Source organism: Chaetodon trifascialis, chromosome 20 (genome assembly GCF_039877785.1).
Source record: "Chaetodon trifascialis isolate fChaTrf1 chromosome 20, fChaTrf1.hap1, whole genome shotgun sequence".
In the NCBI taxonomy this organism is placed as follows: Eukaryota; Metazoa; Chordata; class Actinopteri; order Chaetodontiformes; family Chaetodontidae; genus Chaetodon; species Chaetodon trifascialis.
In genome coordinates, this window is record NC_092075.1 from 11367810 (window position 1) to 11387315 (window position 19506).

Consider the following 19506-nt stretch of genomic DNA (forward strand, 5'->3'; position numbering starts at 1 on the left):
GGGTGGCATTGACGGCCTGAATAAGGACACGTCTGTGTGCTGATGTGCCACCCAGCTGTCCTCTCAGGTAGGGAGGGACAATGGTACCAGAGCCGCCTGTCCATGCGAAACATGTGATGTGACTGAAGATATAAGAGGCTGTAAACTGTCAACAACACAACACAGTTTGGAGGGACACTCAAAATCTTCCATCCTCAAGCAGACCAGCAGCCAAGATGAGATTTCTAGTACCACTATTTGTTTTCCTCGCTGTGGCAGCGTTTCACTCTGGTAAGAGGAATAAAAAGTTTTATGATTTTCAATGGGAGGTCAAAATCTGGGCGCAGAGTTGCTGTATTTTGTTCATTTTCTTATATTATTTCCTTGATAATGTGTCTCTATTCATGCTTATAAGTAAGATTTGATGTTCAGTTTTGTATTTATTGGCACCTGTGATGACTTCTAGCTCTCTCAGCCTCTCTGGAGTCTGCAGAGAAAGAGGAAGTAGCTGCTCAGCACGGTGAGGAAATGATTATCAATAACGAATATCAATAATAGTAATGTGAAGGTGACACTTGCATGCCTGAAAACAGATATGATTCAATCCAAACGTCTTGTATTTTCATGCAGATGGGCTCACTGAACTGCAGAAAATAGGTATCAGTCTGAATGCAAACCAGCTGGCTTTGAAAGTGAAGTTTGAGATGTTTTTATGTTTTATTTTGTGTCTGTGTTGTCATTCACTTGAATTCAGTCTGTGTGTTCATTCACGCCGCTGTGAGATTGAGAGTCTGACCTACCTGACACTTGTTTAAGTCATTTAAATTCTCGATTTCTCAATTCATTCATCTTTTTCTCCGTAACGCTGCTTTGCTTCACAATCATTGTTACACAAATTGCCAGTTTTGGGCTCTTGCTTTGCATCATTTTCTCCCTCTGCCTCCTCAGATCAGATGGAGTTTGAGGCCGCTCAAAAAGCTGAGGCCGCTCAGATGAATGGTAAGTTTCACCAAAGTTCAGAGCAATGGCCGTAATTAAATATACCTTTCATCCACTGTTAAGTATCTGAAACAAGTTTTAATCTTTTTTTTTTCAATCTGTCCTATCAAGTTACAGAGGAACAGAACGAGGATGGACGCTACCTCGGTAAGTGGACCGATATCACCTTTTGACATTTAACACTCATAACGGCTGATTCAGGTGCAGCTGGTAATGCAATCTTCCAAATGTTTGACATACAGAGGCTGTTCAAGATGGATCTGGTAAGTTCAGCTTAATCACATGATGGTATGTATATTGATGGTGTGTTCAATGCCAGAATCACCTGTTGAAATGTTTCCAACAGTGGAGGAGCGTGTTGAAACTGAGAGTGACAGCACAGGTGTGTAAACAAAAAAAAAACACAAAAAAAAACATCCTTCTGGCTGTTAAAGACCTATGATCTTTAATTTCCTGAAAGCATTACGTAACTGTGAATCCTCATCCAGCAGAGGGAGGAGGGAACCCTGACGCTGCAGCTCATGAAGGTAACACCATGTTTTACCGTTCAAATATCAGCCTGTAGATGGCAACAAAGGACAGTTCAGAGGAAAAAGTGCCAAAGTGCACCAACATTTTACAGTAAAATGTCACAATTCTGTGGCTGATTTTGCTCCTCTGTTCTCCCCAGAATCAGAGTCCTCTGAGGAAGCAGACGGTGAGTTTGTGGCGTGAAGTCTTTTCAGCACATTAAAGCTGTAACTTCAACTTCTGTCACTCCATCAATGCCAGTTTTTGTCTTTATTGTTTCTGACAGGGAGACAGAGGCGGGGTAAGTGCTGCAAATCTTTTAAGCACTACAAAATAACAGTTAATGGTAAAACAAACACTACATTATGAGCTTTGAATAATACTGTGTGCTGTTTTGCTTTTGGAACAAGTTATCCTTATTATTCTTATTCTTATTATCCTTATTCATGAATTTCAAACATTTATACAAATAAGAGTCTTTTTACTGCCTGTAGCTAACTTTGTTTAAACTCAAAGTCATTGTAATGTCTTCCCAGAGCACCATGAGGCAAAGGCAGAGACTGTGAGCAGTGTGGGTAAGAGAAAGAAAAAGGCCACTGAGAACTCAAACTGTACTCATGACTTATTACTCATTCTTGAACTACTTGCTGCAAATCCTTATTTTCTCATTTCTCCTCCGCAGATGAAGTCAGCCAGGATTCAACCAAGGAGCAAGGTGAACATGTCTAAATGCTACACACACGCAGATCCACATCTGAGTGTATACCGGTCTGTTTATTGCCCCTATCCTGTTTGCTAATGATCTGAACTCAGAGTTTTGTTTTTCTTTGTTGAGCCAGACTCACAGTACCTGCTGAGGCAAGATGTGGTGAACTGTTTTGAGCAACACAGTGAGAGTTAAATTGTAGGTTATGCAATGACAGTGAAAACACAGCCAGTCAGAGCCAGTCTCAGCTAGATTTAAACCTTTATAGGTTGGGTTGAGAATAAAGTAAGCAATAAAATGCCTCAGGAGCAATTACAAATTCACCACTCGGCAGCTTGTAAAAAGTGTGGAGCTGTTTTTTTGCCCCAGTTTAATGCGTCCAGACGTTCAAAACACATGTTCTGGAGAGTTATTCAAGTCACCACAGATATGACAAAATCCGTTTACTGCTTGACCTCAAAAATAAGATGCTGGGATTGTTTATTTGAACACAGTCCTCCTTGTATGTGAGTAAATCTAGGACAAGAATCCAGGACACTCCGAGACATCTGTCCCCAGGTGCTTATTGTGCTTGATTTATACTGTATCATCTGCTTCTGGCTATTTTAGGACCAAGGATGCACTGTCCCTGCCCTAAAAGCTGCCCCAAGAACAGTTTAAAAATTGATCCAAGGGTATAGATGAGGTCATCTTTATGATAGGCTTAGAAAAGTCTCCAGAGGGAAAGCCTTCACGGGCTGGTGTGAGAAGAGAAAATCAGCCTGAAGTGGTAGCTCGTAATCCTCTGGGATAGAGCAGGCCTCGCTTTGTGCTCTACAGCAGTAAAAGCACACACAGTCATCATTCACTCACCATCATTCACCAGTACCTACACAGGAGTGAGTCATGTCAGAAAAACCTAGGAGGGCTGTTATTCATATATGCGCTTTGAGAGTGCTGGAAAACTACTGAATTGTGGTGTGTTAGCAGTGTAAAGCTAGCGTAAAGGAATCCTCTCTGTCTGTCCCTGCGTCACAGATGTAATGGAGTGAGAAAGCGTAGAAGCACGCGGATCCCAACGCACATTCATCACCCGGCGCCTGAGCTGCACCGAGCTTACTGTCAATAAAAAGGGAACCATTCCACCTCTCTGCACAACCTGTCTCCTTTTGTTCCATGTTATGTGCTACGACAAAATACTTCTGTTGAGCAGTATTTCAGAGCTGCTAATACTGCATAATCTCACCAGAACTGCCATTTATTGTTACTTTCTGATATGTGTGTATTATATTCAGGAGAAGAAACAAAAACAAATTCAACACCAGTATTTTCCCATTTTTATTTGTATTTTTAATCCATAAGAGTGGAGTAGAGTATGTTGATGTGCAATTTAAAAAAAAGAACAAAAAAAACCAACTCTTTTCTTTGGTACCTAAGGGAAAATAAAACAATTAAGGCAACTACAGCATCTATAGGTCTGAAATGCATTTAGTACTGCAGCCAGGTGTCTACACACTGGTGGCATGCAACATATGTTGGCCCTCATTCAAACGAGAGACCACATCAGCTCAACATCAAACCACCCCATTCCTCCTCAGCTATAACCATATTCAGCATCTTGTGGGCCGAAGGAGAAAGAGAAAAGCGAGAGCAACCTGAATGGGTGATTGCAAATTCCACAGAAAAACCATACTGGGATGCAGCCGATGCAAGTTGAACTAGAAAAACAAGGTCGAAGCAGTCCTAAAGCACTCAGCCTCCAGGATGCAATCAAGTATTAACAGGAGACTTAAGGTCTTGTTTGAGAGCATGTTTGCTTTAGTTGACATTCTGCTGATCTTTTTCAAATTCAAGTAACTGACTTATTTCCAGGCATTTATTTAACTGGATTGCAGATAATCCATCAATTGGAAAAAAAATGTGGGCGTTGTCATTTCCTGCCAGAAGTGTGCTGACGTCTTAATGCTAATGATACAGTATGTCACATATCATTCTACAGGTGGTCATCCAGTGTGTACAATTAGTGCTTCTACCATAGTAAATTGTTAAGGTAGTGCGTCTTAAAGACAAAACTGCTAGTGCTGTGAGTGCAATCATTTTTAAGTATGGTAGAAAACACTGTCACCAACATCTCTGAATTTACTGTCAATTTTGTTCTGGAACAAGAGAAATGGAAAACAAATGTCCCGGTTTTAGGGGATACTAGGAAGCCAGATGCAAAATATGAGTTCATCAGTAACAAGTATTTGGAATTAGGGGAAAATGCACACATACACACTGATAACCTTGTCTTTCACCTAAAAATACTCCTTTCGCATCTATGTAATTTTCAGCATGTGTTATGACTGTTACATCTGTAAACGGCTAATACTGCATTTTAATTGTTCATTTCTTTCTATTGTGTAAAACAAAATTAAAACACAGCATGGTTGTATATACATAATTGCAAAGTAAAAAAAAAAAAAAAATGAATGAGTAGTAGAAAAAGAAAAACAGCTGATGCTTTTAGATTAACTCTTTACAGAATGATGAGATATGAAAAAAGCAAGTCAGAATAAAGAAATGCAAGCTTCCCACTGGAAGTAATGTGGCCCAACTGGAACAGACAGCAAATTCTACGTTGAAAATGATGCAGCCAAGAACCACAGGCCCATATCTCAAGTCCTTTCAAACATTTCTTTTTTTTTTTTTCCTTTTTCTTCCAAAGTTGTTGGCTTGAGGTAAGCGATATATTTTGGCCTTCCAACTTTACTCCTTTTCTCCTAGTGCGCACTGGAGCGATTTTTCTTTCTCCTCCCCTGCTCAGGGTGCAGCCGTATGCTCAGAGGATGCCATGGATGAAGATAGCCATGATGGCAGCACTGATCAGGCCAGAGATGGGCACAGTCCCAAACCATGCCATGAAGATGTTTCTGAACAGACGCCAGTCTACGGCCTTCCTCGAGCGCAGCCATCCCACTGCAACCACAGAGCCCACCTGGAAACACAGCAGTTGTCAGATAAATCTCATCATCTTACTTCAATTCATGACTTTGAACAATCTGTGTGCAAACCTAAAATGTTACACTATGAAGTAGATTCACATTTGAACTTATACAGACTGCATTTCTGTTTGCTGTAGCCTCCCTCACACTAAATAGTCTCTTCCCCCGTGTCTCAGTCTACTTCCCAGACCACAGTGTTTGACCAGCTTACCTTGCAGTGGGTGGTGGAGACAGGCAGGCCAATGTTAGAGGCTACCACGACAGTCAGGGCTGAGGCCAGTTCAATGCTGAAACCACTGCAGGGGAATAAAAACAACACTAGGGTGGATGTGTCTGAGCACGCTTGCTAAATCCAAAGACTGGTAATGTCTGAGGAGGATGTGGTTTTATGGCAAAGGAGAAACAGGTTTTGCACTGTCTGGAGTCCATACCTTGAGGGGGTAATGGGGGTAAGGTCCTTGCCCATAGTCTGGATCACTCGGCGACCCCACACCCAGAGTCCAGCACAGATGCCGACGCCACCGTACAGCAGCAGCCAAATGGGTGTGGGTTCATTTGAAGTCACACTGCTGGTTGTGTAAACCAGCCACAGCGCTACCAAAGGTCCAATGGCATTACTGCATAGGAAAGAGTGAGGTTATTTCAACAGTGACCGAAGAAAGCTGAACTTTGATCGGATAGTTCACCAAAAAAAAAAAAAAAAGAAGAAAATGATCAATGTGTAGCATGCAGGCCGCTTCCCTGAAGCAGTGTTAATAAGAAAAACTTGTTTGCATCTATTACAATTTTAGAAATGCATTTATGTTTACAACAGCAAAGTCACTATATAAACCCCATAATATCTCTCTGATAACTAATCTAAAATGTAAGTGAAATAAATACTCCTGACATCAAATAATAAGTTTAGAGAGAATGAAGAACACAGACATCAGTGTCAGTCCCTCCTCCTATCCTCTGTCATCCCTCTGCTGTAGATGTGATTCACTGCCTGCACAGAGGGAGGAGGGCTGCCATCTCAGCCAGTAGCAAAGTTTACAAAAAATTTAAGATGCGTGGGAGGCTAAGCCCAACAGTTAAGACTACATAGAGACAGTTTTCATTTTAGCTGGTTCATAACAATTAGCTGTTTGACTAACCAGCGTGCCGTGGTATGCGGTAAGACATTCCAGCGGTGAATGGGAGACTGCAGAGACTGCTGAGTAGATTAACATATCGCCTTCTATACTTTATCTGCTTTGATAAAATTCTCAGACTGGCTTTTTACTCATGAAGATTTTATTGCACTTACACTAACAAGCATAGTTCTTGTCTGCTTGAATAAAATGTTATGTTTTACTTGAAGTGGTTCACTACGTCCACTGAAGTAAGTAACGACCCACCCTACTGTGCCTCTGATTGGCTAATGCTCATTGCCTTTGTTGGTTGGTTAGGTGTTTGTAACCCTGAGCATTGCAGAGAAACAAGAGTGTTATCTACTGTATCAGCCTCATGACTGACAAAGACATGACCTTTGTGAAAGAATCTTCATACCTAACGTCGTTTCCTCCATGAGCAAAGGATCCGAAACAGGCGGTAAGAATTTGGAGGAACTGAAATAGAGTTGAGACTTCTGGCTTGTCTGCCTCAAGCCCATCTTCATCCAGGGAGCTTTGGCTGCTACCTGCATCCTCCTTCCCCATTTCAAGTGTCACGTCACCCTCTCCAAGACTTTCAGGAGTTGTGTGCTCTGCCACAGCATTGCAGTAGCTAGTGTAACTGTCCATACGCACACGCTTCCTGTCCTGACCACCTGACCCTGGCCCCTTGTCACCATCTTCACTGGCACGGAAGTCCCCTTCTTTATGCTTGAAGTCTCCGTGCATGCCAATGATGGCCATGGTGTAGGAGGTGTAGCTGTTGTTGCGCCGGATAGGTCGGTCACCACCTTCACCCATGCAGTCACCAACCTTGGCCAGGTGGAGCTTGTGCAGAAGATCCTTGTAGAGGCCAGAGTCCTTGTGGACTGTGTGGTACTGGCTGTAACCGTTACTTGGTATCTGAGCTGGCCTGTTGTTGAACTGAACCTGATTGTTGAATTGGACCTGACTGGAAGCATTTGTGGAGCCATTGCTGTGCTGGACTTGCTGGTTGTTTATCTGGACCTGACTATTTGACTGAACCTGTTTGGGAGCTGCAGAGAAGGGTAAGAACAACTTGTAAGTCTTAAGTTCTATCAACTTCATGTGTGTTGTTTCATGATTACATATGTAGAAGAGTTACCACTGTATACCAATAAGCTGCATCATCACACATATATTACTAACAATGTTGTTTCTAAGCATACTTACCACCATTTGACATGCTGTAGTCTGTGTCATCAGAATCTCCAATGTCAAATGCCACCTTGCGGTCCTTATTACTGTCAACATCGTCAGAATCTCCAATGTCAAACGCCACCCTGCGTTCTTCAGGTGCAGCCTGGGGCTGAGCAGGGGGGTTCTGACTGACAGCTGGGGTGGTAGGCGTAGACGTCTCCTTGGCTGTCTGTTTCAGGATTGGACAGTGGGCCTCTCTCAGCTCCCTCTTGTCCATCAGGGGGCTCTCAGAAGGGCTGGAAGACTTAATGTCTCCTAGAAGGGGAGGAGGCGGCGTGAGATATTGCTGGGATCTTGTCTAAACATATAACAGTACAGGAGAGAAATACAGGCACAGCACGTGTTTTCTTCCAACCTAAGCTGTAGGGAGTCAGAAGAGTTGCATAACCAGACTAAAAAAAAAAAAAAAACTCATTGTCCTATAAAGGCAACCTTATCTGTGTTCAAAAGTGAGCCACTGCGTTCACATGATCAGATAAATGGATTATGACCTTACAAGGAATTTATTTACACAACCTCTAGCAGCACGACTTATGACAGATGATAAGACTCAACACAGCCTGTAGCTCACATGACACTTGTTTGTGGCTTTAAAGTGAATCAGACACATAGTGCCAATATTTTCTATTTGACAATCCTACTAATATTCTGAACAGTTGGCCAGATTGCATCATCCAAACTGGTCAAAGCTGGAGCTGAAGTAGTCAATCACCCTCAGCCTTCCCCCCACACATGTACTGCAAATGCCAACACCTTAAGTCAACCCAGGCTTATTTTAGTCAAGGAGGTAAAGACCAATTAGTGGATCACTATGACCCAATTAGGCTGCTTGTCTAATGGATGGTGGCTGATCTAGACACATCATGCTTGGTCAGACAAACCTGCCATTTCTGTTACCACAAGAGACTTGGCAGGCAGTCAATATCACTCAAAAGGTATTTCAAGATCTGTCTCTCTGACAACAAACAGGTTTATCAGCATTGCTTCAAGTTTTGGTTTAGAAGTTCTGCGAAATGTTGAACCCCCCCCCAAAAAATACACTATTGGTGTGTAAATTCAGATGGATTTTTACTTTAATCCAGGGTTATAGAACAAAAACTGGTGACAATATTTTTGGATGATTTTCATTAGAGCGACTCCATTATGACAAAAGATCCCTGAGCTCCATTCACTGGATTAATATGAGCCCTCACTCTGAATAGGTTGGCATTACATATGCAGTGCTAAATCCCTCACTTGTCCAATGGCTTAAGTGAGGAAACCATCATTTCAGTGGTCAGCACAAACTGGTGACAGGGATTTGCAAACTGAGTCATCAGGTCATCAAAAAAAATCAAAAACATGAATGTGACTTACGTTCAATCTTCTTCTTGAGGCGAGGGCACACAATAAACCAGACCACAATGGCAGTCAGCAAAGAGCAGCCCAACGAGATTAGCAGGGTGCCCCACCAAGGGATCTTGTCAAATCCTAGCACTGAAGGACCGCCAGGTGCCACGGACACAATCAGACACACACACAAAGACAAATAGAGAAAGGCAATTTTAAAAAAACAAGGCAGCAGGTGCTACCTTCCTTAGTGGACAACACAGAAAGTTGACTGAAATACCACATGTATAGCAGAGTAGTTTTATAAAACTATACAATATGTAAGACGAGATAGCAATTACAAGTCAACATGAGGTCAAATCAAGGGGAACTTTTGGCAACATGAATGGCAGCAATAAATTAAAATGAACTACACACAAACAGCAGTACCTAATTGCATCTGACAATGACATCGGATCATGCAAATTATCTTTTGGCTCTAGTTGTTAAATTTATATGCATGACTGTGTTGCCTCATTTTGCCACATCCTTGTCAAATATGGAAAGCATGTGTACCCCTAGATGTGAACAGTTATGCAACACCCAAAAGGTCAAAGAGCAAAAGTGTCACCGTGACCCCAAAATGCCCTGCTAACACAGCACATAGACAATGAGTTCCTTAAAAGGTGACACTACTTAAGGAGAAAAGGGAAAGGGGAGTGGGGGTCATTCACTGGAGCTGTTTGCTGTAGTAATAAAGGTACCCTCTTGCCAAGACTGCAGCAAAGCTAATGCAGCAGAGGTAGATATAATGCAGCTCATGGTGGCAGAAAGCAACTATTTAAATTTCCCTGGGGAAGCAGTCATCTTTGTCATGCAGAGAGGATGCAAGTCAGCAGTATGGTTAGGAGAAAACAAAAACAAGAGTTGCTGAAAACACCAGCAACCACGGTGAGGTGAGGTGAGGTGACCTTGGTTGCGCACAAATAAAAAAACAAACGCTTCCACTAGCTTGGGAAGTTTAAGATAAACAAAAGGAAATTGAGGGCCAAGGCTAAGTGATAAGTGTCTCGGTCACCGTGTTCATCTAAGGGCAGAGTCCACAGTGCGCTCTCTCCACTGAGTCACGCTGCAGCATGAGACTGCAGAGCACCTAACTGATGTTTATTTAGTTACGCAATGGAAGCTCACTCCCTTCTGGACTGAGGAGGCACAGGAGGAAAAACTGAAAGGCGGTTCTGTAACAGCTGAGGCTGCGGTCTTCCACTGGTGTGTGTCAGCTCACATGTAGTGAGACATCCAGAGACAGGTGTGATTCAGACATTAGTGTACAGTAACACTGCCGGAATTCAACAATAAAACGGGACAAAAAACACAAAGACTAAAGAAGACAAGGGGAGCCCGACAGCATTCATGTGAATACTTTGTCACCGTGACTTGTTTGTCGGTAAATTCTTGAAAAATATAAGAGGGTTTAAAAACTAGCCTGTGTCTAGTGGTCTGATAAACACTCCCACACAAAGGGTGAGTTTACAGCACAGCCACGCAGTGGGATGAATAGGACTGCACAGGAAATTGAACTTAACCACGGCTACGTTCCAAACCCCTCCCTGAAACCTCTGTCCCGTGGCCTACATTACACAATAACATGGTTTGTTGTTTTTTTCCACTACTATATATGTCCATCTTGCCACAACCTCATTTACAATAACAGTTAAAGTAGTAGTTTATGACTCACTTGGTGAACAACCTTTCGTTATTTGCCCTCACTTTTGTTGAGGACCCAGTGTAGCACTTACCAAGAGAATTGGGATCAAGGTACAGCTGCATAAAGCATCAGCACTAAAAGGATATTAAAGCCCAGTGTTCACTCCTTACAATGAGTATCTATCCATGACAACAGAAGCCTCTGATGATACTAAAGATTTTGTTTCAGGAGTACGGCTCAGGTTAAAATAAGTGATGCATTCTGAGATGTGTGTATCGGTTTTGTGTGGCTGACTGTTTGTGTCCCCACAGCAACCAACGCCACTGGGTGTTTTTCAGAAGGTAACCCAGGCAGAAAATTCGTATCCAGCTAAATGCATTGAAGTTTCATCAATGGAGGCTAGTGTGAGGGGGTCAAAACATACTGTCACTATGACACTCAGCACTTTGAAACATACGCTGGTGTGCAAAAAAGGACCTGCATATCATGACTTGTGTGAAGGTAGATTCAGCAGATGTAGGGAAGAGTTCTCCGAGATGCCTACTTAACATTTAAACATTTGTGGAATAGTTTAAGGAGGATATGATTTATGTCATATGTCTCTGGGCAGATTTTCATTTGACAATGAATAGGGCTGAAGTGGAGTGACAGCAGAGTGATTTATAAGGTGTGAAGAATCCAAGCCACACCAAGCCTCATCTATAAAGGATTGACAGCTGACCCTCAAATTCTTTGGCCCAAATTGCATGCACATGCTGCCTTGAGGTCTCTGGCACCGGTGTATATATTGAGTATAGGAATGTGCTGTGGGATGCCTGGTGTCCAATCGCACCACTACGCTAGGATCTAGGGAACTCAGGGGAACGCCAAGTCCTATCACAGGAAACCAAACATACTGTACTCAGTCGGCTGCAGATAGCACTGTTGCATATGAGAAGCATATATCAGCAATAATGAGCTGAGTGTCAGTGTTGTATCTAAAAATGAGCCTGAATTAGACATGGGATTGTTTGGGGGGGGGGGGGGGTGTCATGCGTGGTCTTATTATAGGATATTGATCATGCAGGAATAGATGATTATTTCAATATTAAAACAGGCTCCACTGCAGTCTCGAGACTTTCAGAATGACCTGTGAGTGTGCATGTGGTGACAATTTGCCCTAATCTACAGTAAATGTGGATACTATGATGTCTATGTGAATATAAACCCAAGTCTACATCCAGTTTCATAGAAGATGCAGGGAGTTTGTTAGGGTGTCTGATATGCAATTTTATGTGAGGTACCCAAGTACAGGTCCTCATGTACAGTGAGTTGAGGTGTGAGGGACTTTACACAACTGTACAGAACATGCCTGACTAAGCAGGGATGTGGACTACGTTGGAACGGCAAGTGATCTCCTCTCTGAGTGTGCTACTGATGTGCATGCACACATCAGCGCACCATATCTGGTCAAACTCTGGCCTGTAGCAGCCATTTAATGGCCCAGGCCAGCTTGAACTGTTAGGCCCTGTAGAGAAAAGAGAACAAAGGAGCAAAAGTTGCTCATTTAATGAAGGGAAGACGAAAAAGCCAACAAGTATTCAGTGCATTTCTATACAACTTCTGAGCAGCAATACAACTATGGGCATGGGACAACTATGACCATTTCAAACACCCTCTTTACTTCTCTTTTCCTCCTTCATGTCTGAAGGGCAGACAGTGACGTCAAGAGTTAAGTGAATCTTATTTCCATCTCCCTGTTGTGCTCCGCTCTAAAACTTCATTCCAGCTATGACCCACATAGAACCACAAGCAAGAGAGCCCCAAAAAAACATGTTAAAATAAACACAGCTTCTGTGAAAATGGTAAACACAGTCTGGGTCAGTCTGGAATACATGTGGGCATCCGGCTGTCTGAGGGAGCAGTTTATTTTAAGATGTGGGTTTGAGCAGGCATGCAGAGCAAAATGACACAAACAATGATACTCACTCGGAGCTCCTGTGAACATGATGGAGAACAGGTTGATTCCCATAGTCATGGCATAAAAGACAGGCAGGGCTCTCAGTCCATTAGGCACAGGGTCTTTCTACAAGGACAAAGGAGAACACCACGTCAGACAAACAAATTCCACTGTAAGAAAAGAAATGCCACATTTTGCATCAACATCAGGTTACAGATGATGACATGACAAGGGCAGAGTGGTAATTTGAACATTGCTGTATGATGCGAATGAGGAACTGCTTCAGAGGAAGAGCAGCTTTATTCTCGCCATGTAACAAACATTTCCTCAATTTCATTTGGAGTGTGGACTAGTACAGCGCTGAAAGTGACCTAAATGTATCATTCAAAAAGGTTCTTGTCACCCTCACAAATACACATACTTTCTACAATTTGAGAACAGCCTGCTTACCTTATGTAAGATGAACATGCGCACAAAGTAGAAAACAATGCCTGACATTATTCCGGACAAAATGGGACTCAGGAACCAGGAACCAACTGCAAATTAAAAGAAATATGAGCACAGAAATTTAGTGGAAACATAATATCTAACAACTCTGTTGCAACAAAGCCTGCATCCTCCTATTCTTGCTTGAAATCATAATTAATCATTTTCTTTTAAGAAATGCACTGTTTTTTTTCTTCTAGGAAATAGGATTCCTGTGGAAATGATCCTGACAGGTCAGGCCATTTCCCCCAGTGCAATGGACATTCTTTGGCAACAAGGCTACCTGTCTCATAAGAAGGCAAGGTAGATCTTTTTACACACTGTTCAGCCATTCAATCAATAAGGGGTCTTATTGTGACATCAATATAAAATATCAGCCACTTCCCATATCTGAATGATGTAAAGATTTTATTATTTGTGATTCAGTTTTGTTGTTTGTATTGAAAAGGGCAAAAAGTCAGGTTTGGGCTTTCTGCAGAGGAGCATAGACCTGAATCCCACTATCTAATACAGATAATGTGAGAAACAACTTGTGAAATTAATATTGGTGCTTGTCTTCCCCCATCTGGTGTTGTGGATTTAGCCCTGAACCTGAAAAGGTCATTCATAAATTTCTGACACGGGATCATTGCATCATCAAAGCACTGGCTAATGTATTATGATAACACTGCATTACCGGTCACACCCTGCCATTACATTAATATAGTACGTGATGCAATTCAACCAAACACCAAGAACATTTCTAGGTCAGCTGACTTCAGTGTCTGACTTACCAATACGGAGGAGTTCAAGCCACTTGACTCCCTGATGGCCTCTGGCAACCAGCGAGAAGCCGATAGTAGCACCAACAATGCAGTGTGTTCCAGAAATGGGGAGCTTAAGGAAAGACGCGGCCAGCTGCCACACAGCAGAACCTAAAGAGAATAAATAAATTGATTACATTAGACAAGACACACTGACCTCAGCTTTTCCATGCAACTTGTAAGACAATCTTTTTTTTTTTTTTTGTTAGTACACAGTGATACATTAATGGGCTTCCCACAGTCTAAGGGTCTCCTGCATTGTGACAAAAACAGCAGAAACTGGAAAAAGCTACAATTTTTTAAAAAACATTTGCTAAAGTAATCTGGACAATGGTTCAAATAAATGATCATCATGAATCAAAACCTATGTGAAAATCATTCAGTAGTCTACACAGTTAGGTACAGCCCTATTCCCAGGTGCTGGTTTGACATCCACAGTTTCTGGTTGTAAGAACAAAATCGTGCTAAGCCTACGTGCCACCAAGCTCTCTTCACAGGGTTCAATGACCGCAGGTCTAATTACACATGAGATAAGCTGCAGATACTCACCAAACATGGAACTGATGGATCCAGCCATCAACAAATGCTCGGAGCCATTGTACATGTTCACATCGATGATACCCTTGCGGATGGTTTCGCTCACTTTGGCTCCAAGGAGCACAGATCCCAGAGTCTCAAACACTGTGGCTAGAATGCATGCCTGGCGCAAGGTGACCACTCCAGAGCCTACAGCTGTGCCAAATGAGTTGGCAACATCATTGGCACCCACAGAAAAGGCTAAGATGAAGGCGATGATGAAGCCGACAATCAGCAGCCACATGTACTCTGTCAGAGCTGTATGGGTTGCCAGCGCTACTGTGCTGGTCAATATTATTGCAGTTGCAGTTGTTGAAACCATGATTGTAGACTAAAGAGGAATTGCTTCACAATCTTAAAGGGAATGAATGCCTTTCAAAATAACTATTTATATAATGTTATTTCTAAGCAGCAGCTAGTAAAATAAAGAGGTAAATGGTAAAATAAATAAATATTCTTTAGGCCCACCTGCTTTAACAGGATTTCTGAAATTTAGCAGTGCAAACTTGTAATGTGTTTATCTGGAACTGACCAGAAAACAATAAAAGGTAAACAGAGGTTTGGCGTGGGCTTATTGCTATCCTGTAATTATACTAGATCTGTTGCCATTTCTTTGGTGCAGAGCTATCGAGCAGAGTGAATAGACAGCCATTGTGCAACTGTAACTGCAGATGAGCAGGAGAACATCCTGAAAAAGACAAAGACAGAAAAGGGCAGCTTAAATAACAGTTTCACCTCACTCTATCTTACTGTTAAAGTAAAAAGAGAAGAAACTGACAACGCTAAGGAAATACAGAGAGGTCAGGGAGGATTTCACGAGGAGAAATCAGCTTCTTGAAAGACTGAATGAGATAAAACAACATGAGAAACGTAGGAAAACAGTAATAAACGCTAGAACCAGATGACTACTATCTTTACTGCCTATTCTCACAACCCGATGGGAAGCCATTTTCGGTAAATGTCGCAGGAGGAAACCGAAGGTTAACCTTGTTTTACATCTGCGTCTTATAATCTTACTCTAACACTTCTCTTATTTAAAGGTTTTCTGTCGTGTTTGTTTAGCATACTTGTCCATAATGGCCGTTACGGCATAGGGAGTGCCTTATCTAGAGGAGACATAATTCTTTCCTGAGTGCGCACGTGTCGTCATCCATTCATTGAGTACAGCCCTGAACACAAGCCCCGTCTGTTAACACTGCTTCACGCAAATATAGAACAGAAAACAGGTCCATCGGCCTGTTGTTAACATTTGGCCGTTAATTTGCCGTAATTATAGCTCTAACAGGCTACCTTGCCCATTATCTACAATTTCATTTGCGTTTGACGTTGTTTTTCGTAAAAGGGGACGCAACCGGATGTGACTGAATTAAGGGAACACAAGGTGTTCCTGGCTGACCGGGTGGGCAGTCACCGTAGTGTGTCTCGACACAATTTTAATTTAACGTTAAATATGTGCGTGACATATGTTGGATACTGCTAACGTTACCTCAACACTAGTACTATCGTAACAGACAGTTTTCACGGCACCTTAACCTTGGTTCGAGCCAGGAATTACACAAACCTCGCATTTACGGCATTTCAGTCACCAATTTAGCGACCAAATCATCGATTTATCCTTGGTCAAACAAAACATTTCACATACAATAACGTGAAGTCTCCGTCTTCACTTATCCTAGCTAGCTAACAAACATCACTCGTATTACTGTTGCATACGTAGTACAATGGTTTATTACTCCGACGAACGTTAGCATTTGACATATGTTAACATTAAATGGTGGTGTTTTTCTTAGTTATAGTGTTCAGTGAATACACCACAATTATCTCTTCATTCCAACAGAAACTCTGGATTGCAAAACTTACCACACGTTGCAGTTTTCAGTCCGTGAAGAATGGCGCTTGCTAGCCAATAAGCTAATTAACGTTAGAGCGCGCACAGACGTTAAGATAGCGCGCGCGGGATAATGGAAAAATACACAGATTATGAAATATCTCTTCAAAAAAACTTCCTTGAGTTAAAGATAAAGTGACTATGGCCAAAAAAAGGCTATTTACGACTATCCGATTCGATATAACATAAGTCCGTCTTTTCAGATCCAGAAACGTCTCGGTTTGAATGAGCTAAGCTGCCGCATGTGTAGAGCTCGTGCCGGTGAACGGAACAGGGGGGTTCTATTTTTATTGGATGCGTCCCTCAGGAAGCACCGCCCAGCTGTAAGCAAGACTTTCTTCCTCTTTTTTTTAACTCATCGTGCGCTCAGTGGATGGTTGCAGTGTTCGTCAGAAGATCCTGTTTCAGCGAAGCCTTTTTTATTTTATTACTTTATCTATTTGTCTTTACTTCTTACTGTCTTTACATTCACCGCGCCTAAAATACAACTACATACATTACTGAATAACTGTTACACTTAGTATCGATTTCTGTAGTATTAGGTGACTTCACTCACATATCACATCGCATATCTTACTGTATATTATCTATACTTGTGTAGCCTACATAGCTGTGTATTGTGTGCATGCAGTGGTAGAATTCAAGGACATTCACTCAAGGACTATACGTATAAGTATAGTATTAGAATAGTATAACTATTTTGATGTTATGCTGCTTTGTACTTCTACCTCAACACATTCAAGAAATAAATTGTGTATAATTATATTTGGTGAGCTTCTCAAAAATAAGTTAAGCTTTGCTCCACCTCAACCAGTTTCAACTTAGAAAGCTGCTCAAAAATGAATGCATCACAAATAATAATCAAAAATACAATACGATAATATATAATACTGACAAGAGACATTTTCTGCATAACAAGCAATACTTTTGAAACTTTGAGAACATTTTACTGTTAATACTTTCAATCTTTGGTTAATTTTTGCTTTTTTTAAATTATTATTATTATTATTATTTTATCTATCTATCTCTCTAGTAAAAGTGTGCTTTTATTCCCCTACTGTCTAAATTGTAATGTGACACTTCAAGCAGAACCTTGCAGGCAATAGGCACCTATATTAGACACATATCACAATTAGCTTTCCAAGCAATGGAAACAAACAAGTGTAATTCAGTGTCATATTGTCAATCAAAGTCAAATGTCAATGTCAAACAATGTCACGTCAAAAGAGAGCAGGGAAACAAAACACCCAGAGGTGGTGATGTTAACTGCATCACAGAGGACTTGTCTTCATTGAAGTGCATCCGACTGGAAATGATAACATTCACCAACAAAGATCGTTTACTTTGGTCAATGTTGTTTTATTGTGCCCAAGAGAGACTTGATGTGCTGAATGGAAGAAGTGCTCAATAAGCACTGCAAATTATATTTGGCTGATTAACTGTTAAGCCAAAGCTTGTTTTGCATTTGCATTGCAGCGACGATGAACCAGTGAGAATTCCCTGAACACACCACAGTACGTTATTTATTTACATAGGATGATGCTGTAGTATCAGCACATATTATTGCTATTTTATCCCTCCCTTCGCTGTCTCTCCCTGCTTGACGTCATTTCTATCGAGGATCATGGAAAATTTCGTCATTCATATTGGACAATGTTTAGTGTCGGCCATGAGCACTTATAATTACGATTCTTTTCTCAGCACTTGAAGGCAGCATGTCACAAAGGAGGGAGTGGCGACTGCATCTGTTTCAAAACCACTCACTAGGGGAGTTTCACACTCGCAATTTCCAGAATTCCATGCGTAACCTGGAAATATATCATTTACGTCTTCTTTCACTCCCTCTTCAGCCAAACAGTTACTCACAGTAATAATAAGTCTCCTTGTTTTCTCCCTTACCAGAAACCTTGGTTCAATAAAATATTGAATAGATTAGAATGGACTGTCAGTGTCAGAAATTTCTCAGAATTTATTGATTGGATATAACAAATTTCTTGTAAATCATGGAATCAATGTCATTCATTTGTCATTTTATATCATTCAGTGCAGGGTTGCAAATGTAAGTTGTAGGCCCCTTGATGCTACACACATAGAACATGTATACAAATATTTTCATTGACAACAGAATAAAATAAATCAACTGTGTGTTTTACAACACACACACACACACACACACACACACACACACACACACACACACACGTACATAAATAACTGTATAAGTCACTTGAGCAGAAAACTACTGATTACGTGGATTTGTTTGCTTTGGAGATAAGTAAACAGAGATAGAGGCAACAGGCTGTGTTCTTTAAAAACATCTTGCCTCATGGTCTTATGATACTAAAATCCTTCACAGCTTTCATGAGCAATACACACATGACTTCAAGTAAAATGTGATGAATCAAGCTAACACAGGACGTGTGTTAAAAAGGAAGTACTTCCCCTACACCCACTTCATTAATATTATGTCAATGAAGTGAAATATAATGATACAACTTGTGTTGAAATGTTGTTTATTTCATCACCTCTGGCCTATTTTGTTTCTAAAACAAAAAAAATTGGCTGCAAACTGGATGAATGGCTGAAGGCATGATTGAATGACAGGGCTGGTCAAAGAGAAATGCAATACATGGGACTGTTGCTTCCATTGATTCCTTGGGAGCCTCATGGTACAATAAAGCCTTTTTGATGTTAAGTTCAGCGCATACAGCTCCTCTGTGGAGAATATTTTAAAGTATTTATTCTGAAGTTGTATTTGTGTAATTTTTAACTTCGAAAAATCTAAGCTTGTATCAGATGTAGTTTTCTAGGCTGATCTATGGCATCGCCACCTGTTCTCTGCATGGTTAAACAGCGCCATCTGCCGTAGATTATTCTCATAACAGTTTAATATGTGCCTTCCTGTTCCTGTTCATAAATGATTCCAGTGTCAAAATTAGTCTTTTCTTATAGTTTTCATTTACACCCCCCATTATTCTATTAAATTTTGCATCGAGGACGTGCTATTAAGTAAAAATTAATCACTGCTTCCTTTGCCAGTGAGAACACACACAAAGTAATTATTATTATATTCCAGAAAAGCTTTATCGGATGTCTTGAAAATATTGTAATAATAGCACGCATATACATGAATCCAGCGACTAAAATTGGTTAATTTTGCCACAAAAGTGTAACTGATGCCTCCTGCTGGAACAGACCTTTTCAACTCAAATACACGTGCTAAGTTCTTACTTAATACTTGTGACTTTGGCTTTGAACAGCACCGCTGGGGGGCGACTCTAACTTCC

The 19506-nt window shown here is 41.2% G+C and overlaps 2 protein-coding genes across 3 annotated transcripts; one reads left to right on the forward strand and one right to left on the reverse strand.

The window, feature by feature from the left end:
• The first annotated feature begins 112 nt into the window (after positions 1-112).
• On the forward strand, positions 113-3331 carry LOC139348313 (neurofilament medium polypeptide). 2 transcript variants are annotated; one of them, XM_070988267.1, is made up of 13 exons: positions 113-270; positions 446-499; positions 610-636; positions 928-978; positions 1090-1125; positions 1221-1241; positions 1325-1360; positions 1467-1505; positions 1649-1675; positions 1775-1789; positions 2025-2063; positions 2171-2203; positions 3212-3331. In XM_070988267.1, exons 1-13 carry the CDS (start codon positions 216-218, stop codon positions 3223-3225), a joined length of 447 nt encoding a protein of 148 aa, XP_070844368.1. In that variant the 5' UTR covers positions 113-215; the 3' UTR covers positions 3226-3331. The 2 variants fall into 2 exon arrangements, with proteins under 2 accessions (XP_070844368.1, XP_070844370.1); XM_070988269.1 differs by having other exon boundaries at positions 1470-1505.
• Positions 3332-3498: 167 nt separating this feature from the next.
• Positions 3499-16491, reverse strand: slc20a1b (solute carrier family 20 member 1b). Its single transcript, XM_070988266.1, has 11 exons — positions 16192-16491; positions 14305-15019; positions 13726-13866; positions 12917-13002; positions 12496-12592; positions 8868-8987; positions 7485-7766; positions 6688-7327; positions 5589-5774; positions 5369-5453; positions 3499-5150 (listed from the first exon to the last, which is right to left on the reverse strand). The coding sequence occupies exons 2-11, from the start codon at positions 14651-14653 to the stop codon at positions 4995-4997; spliced, it is 2142 nt and encodes a 713-aa protein (XP_070844367.1). The 5' UTR covers positions 14654-15019; positions 16192-16491; the 3' UTR covers positions 3499-4994.
• Between the last annotated feature and the right edge of the window lie 3015 nt (positions 16492-19506).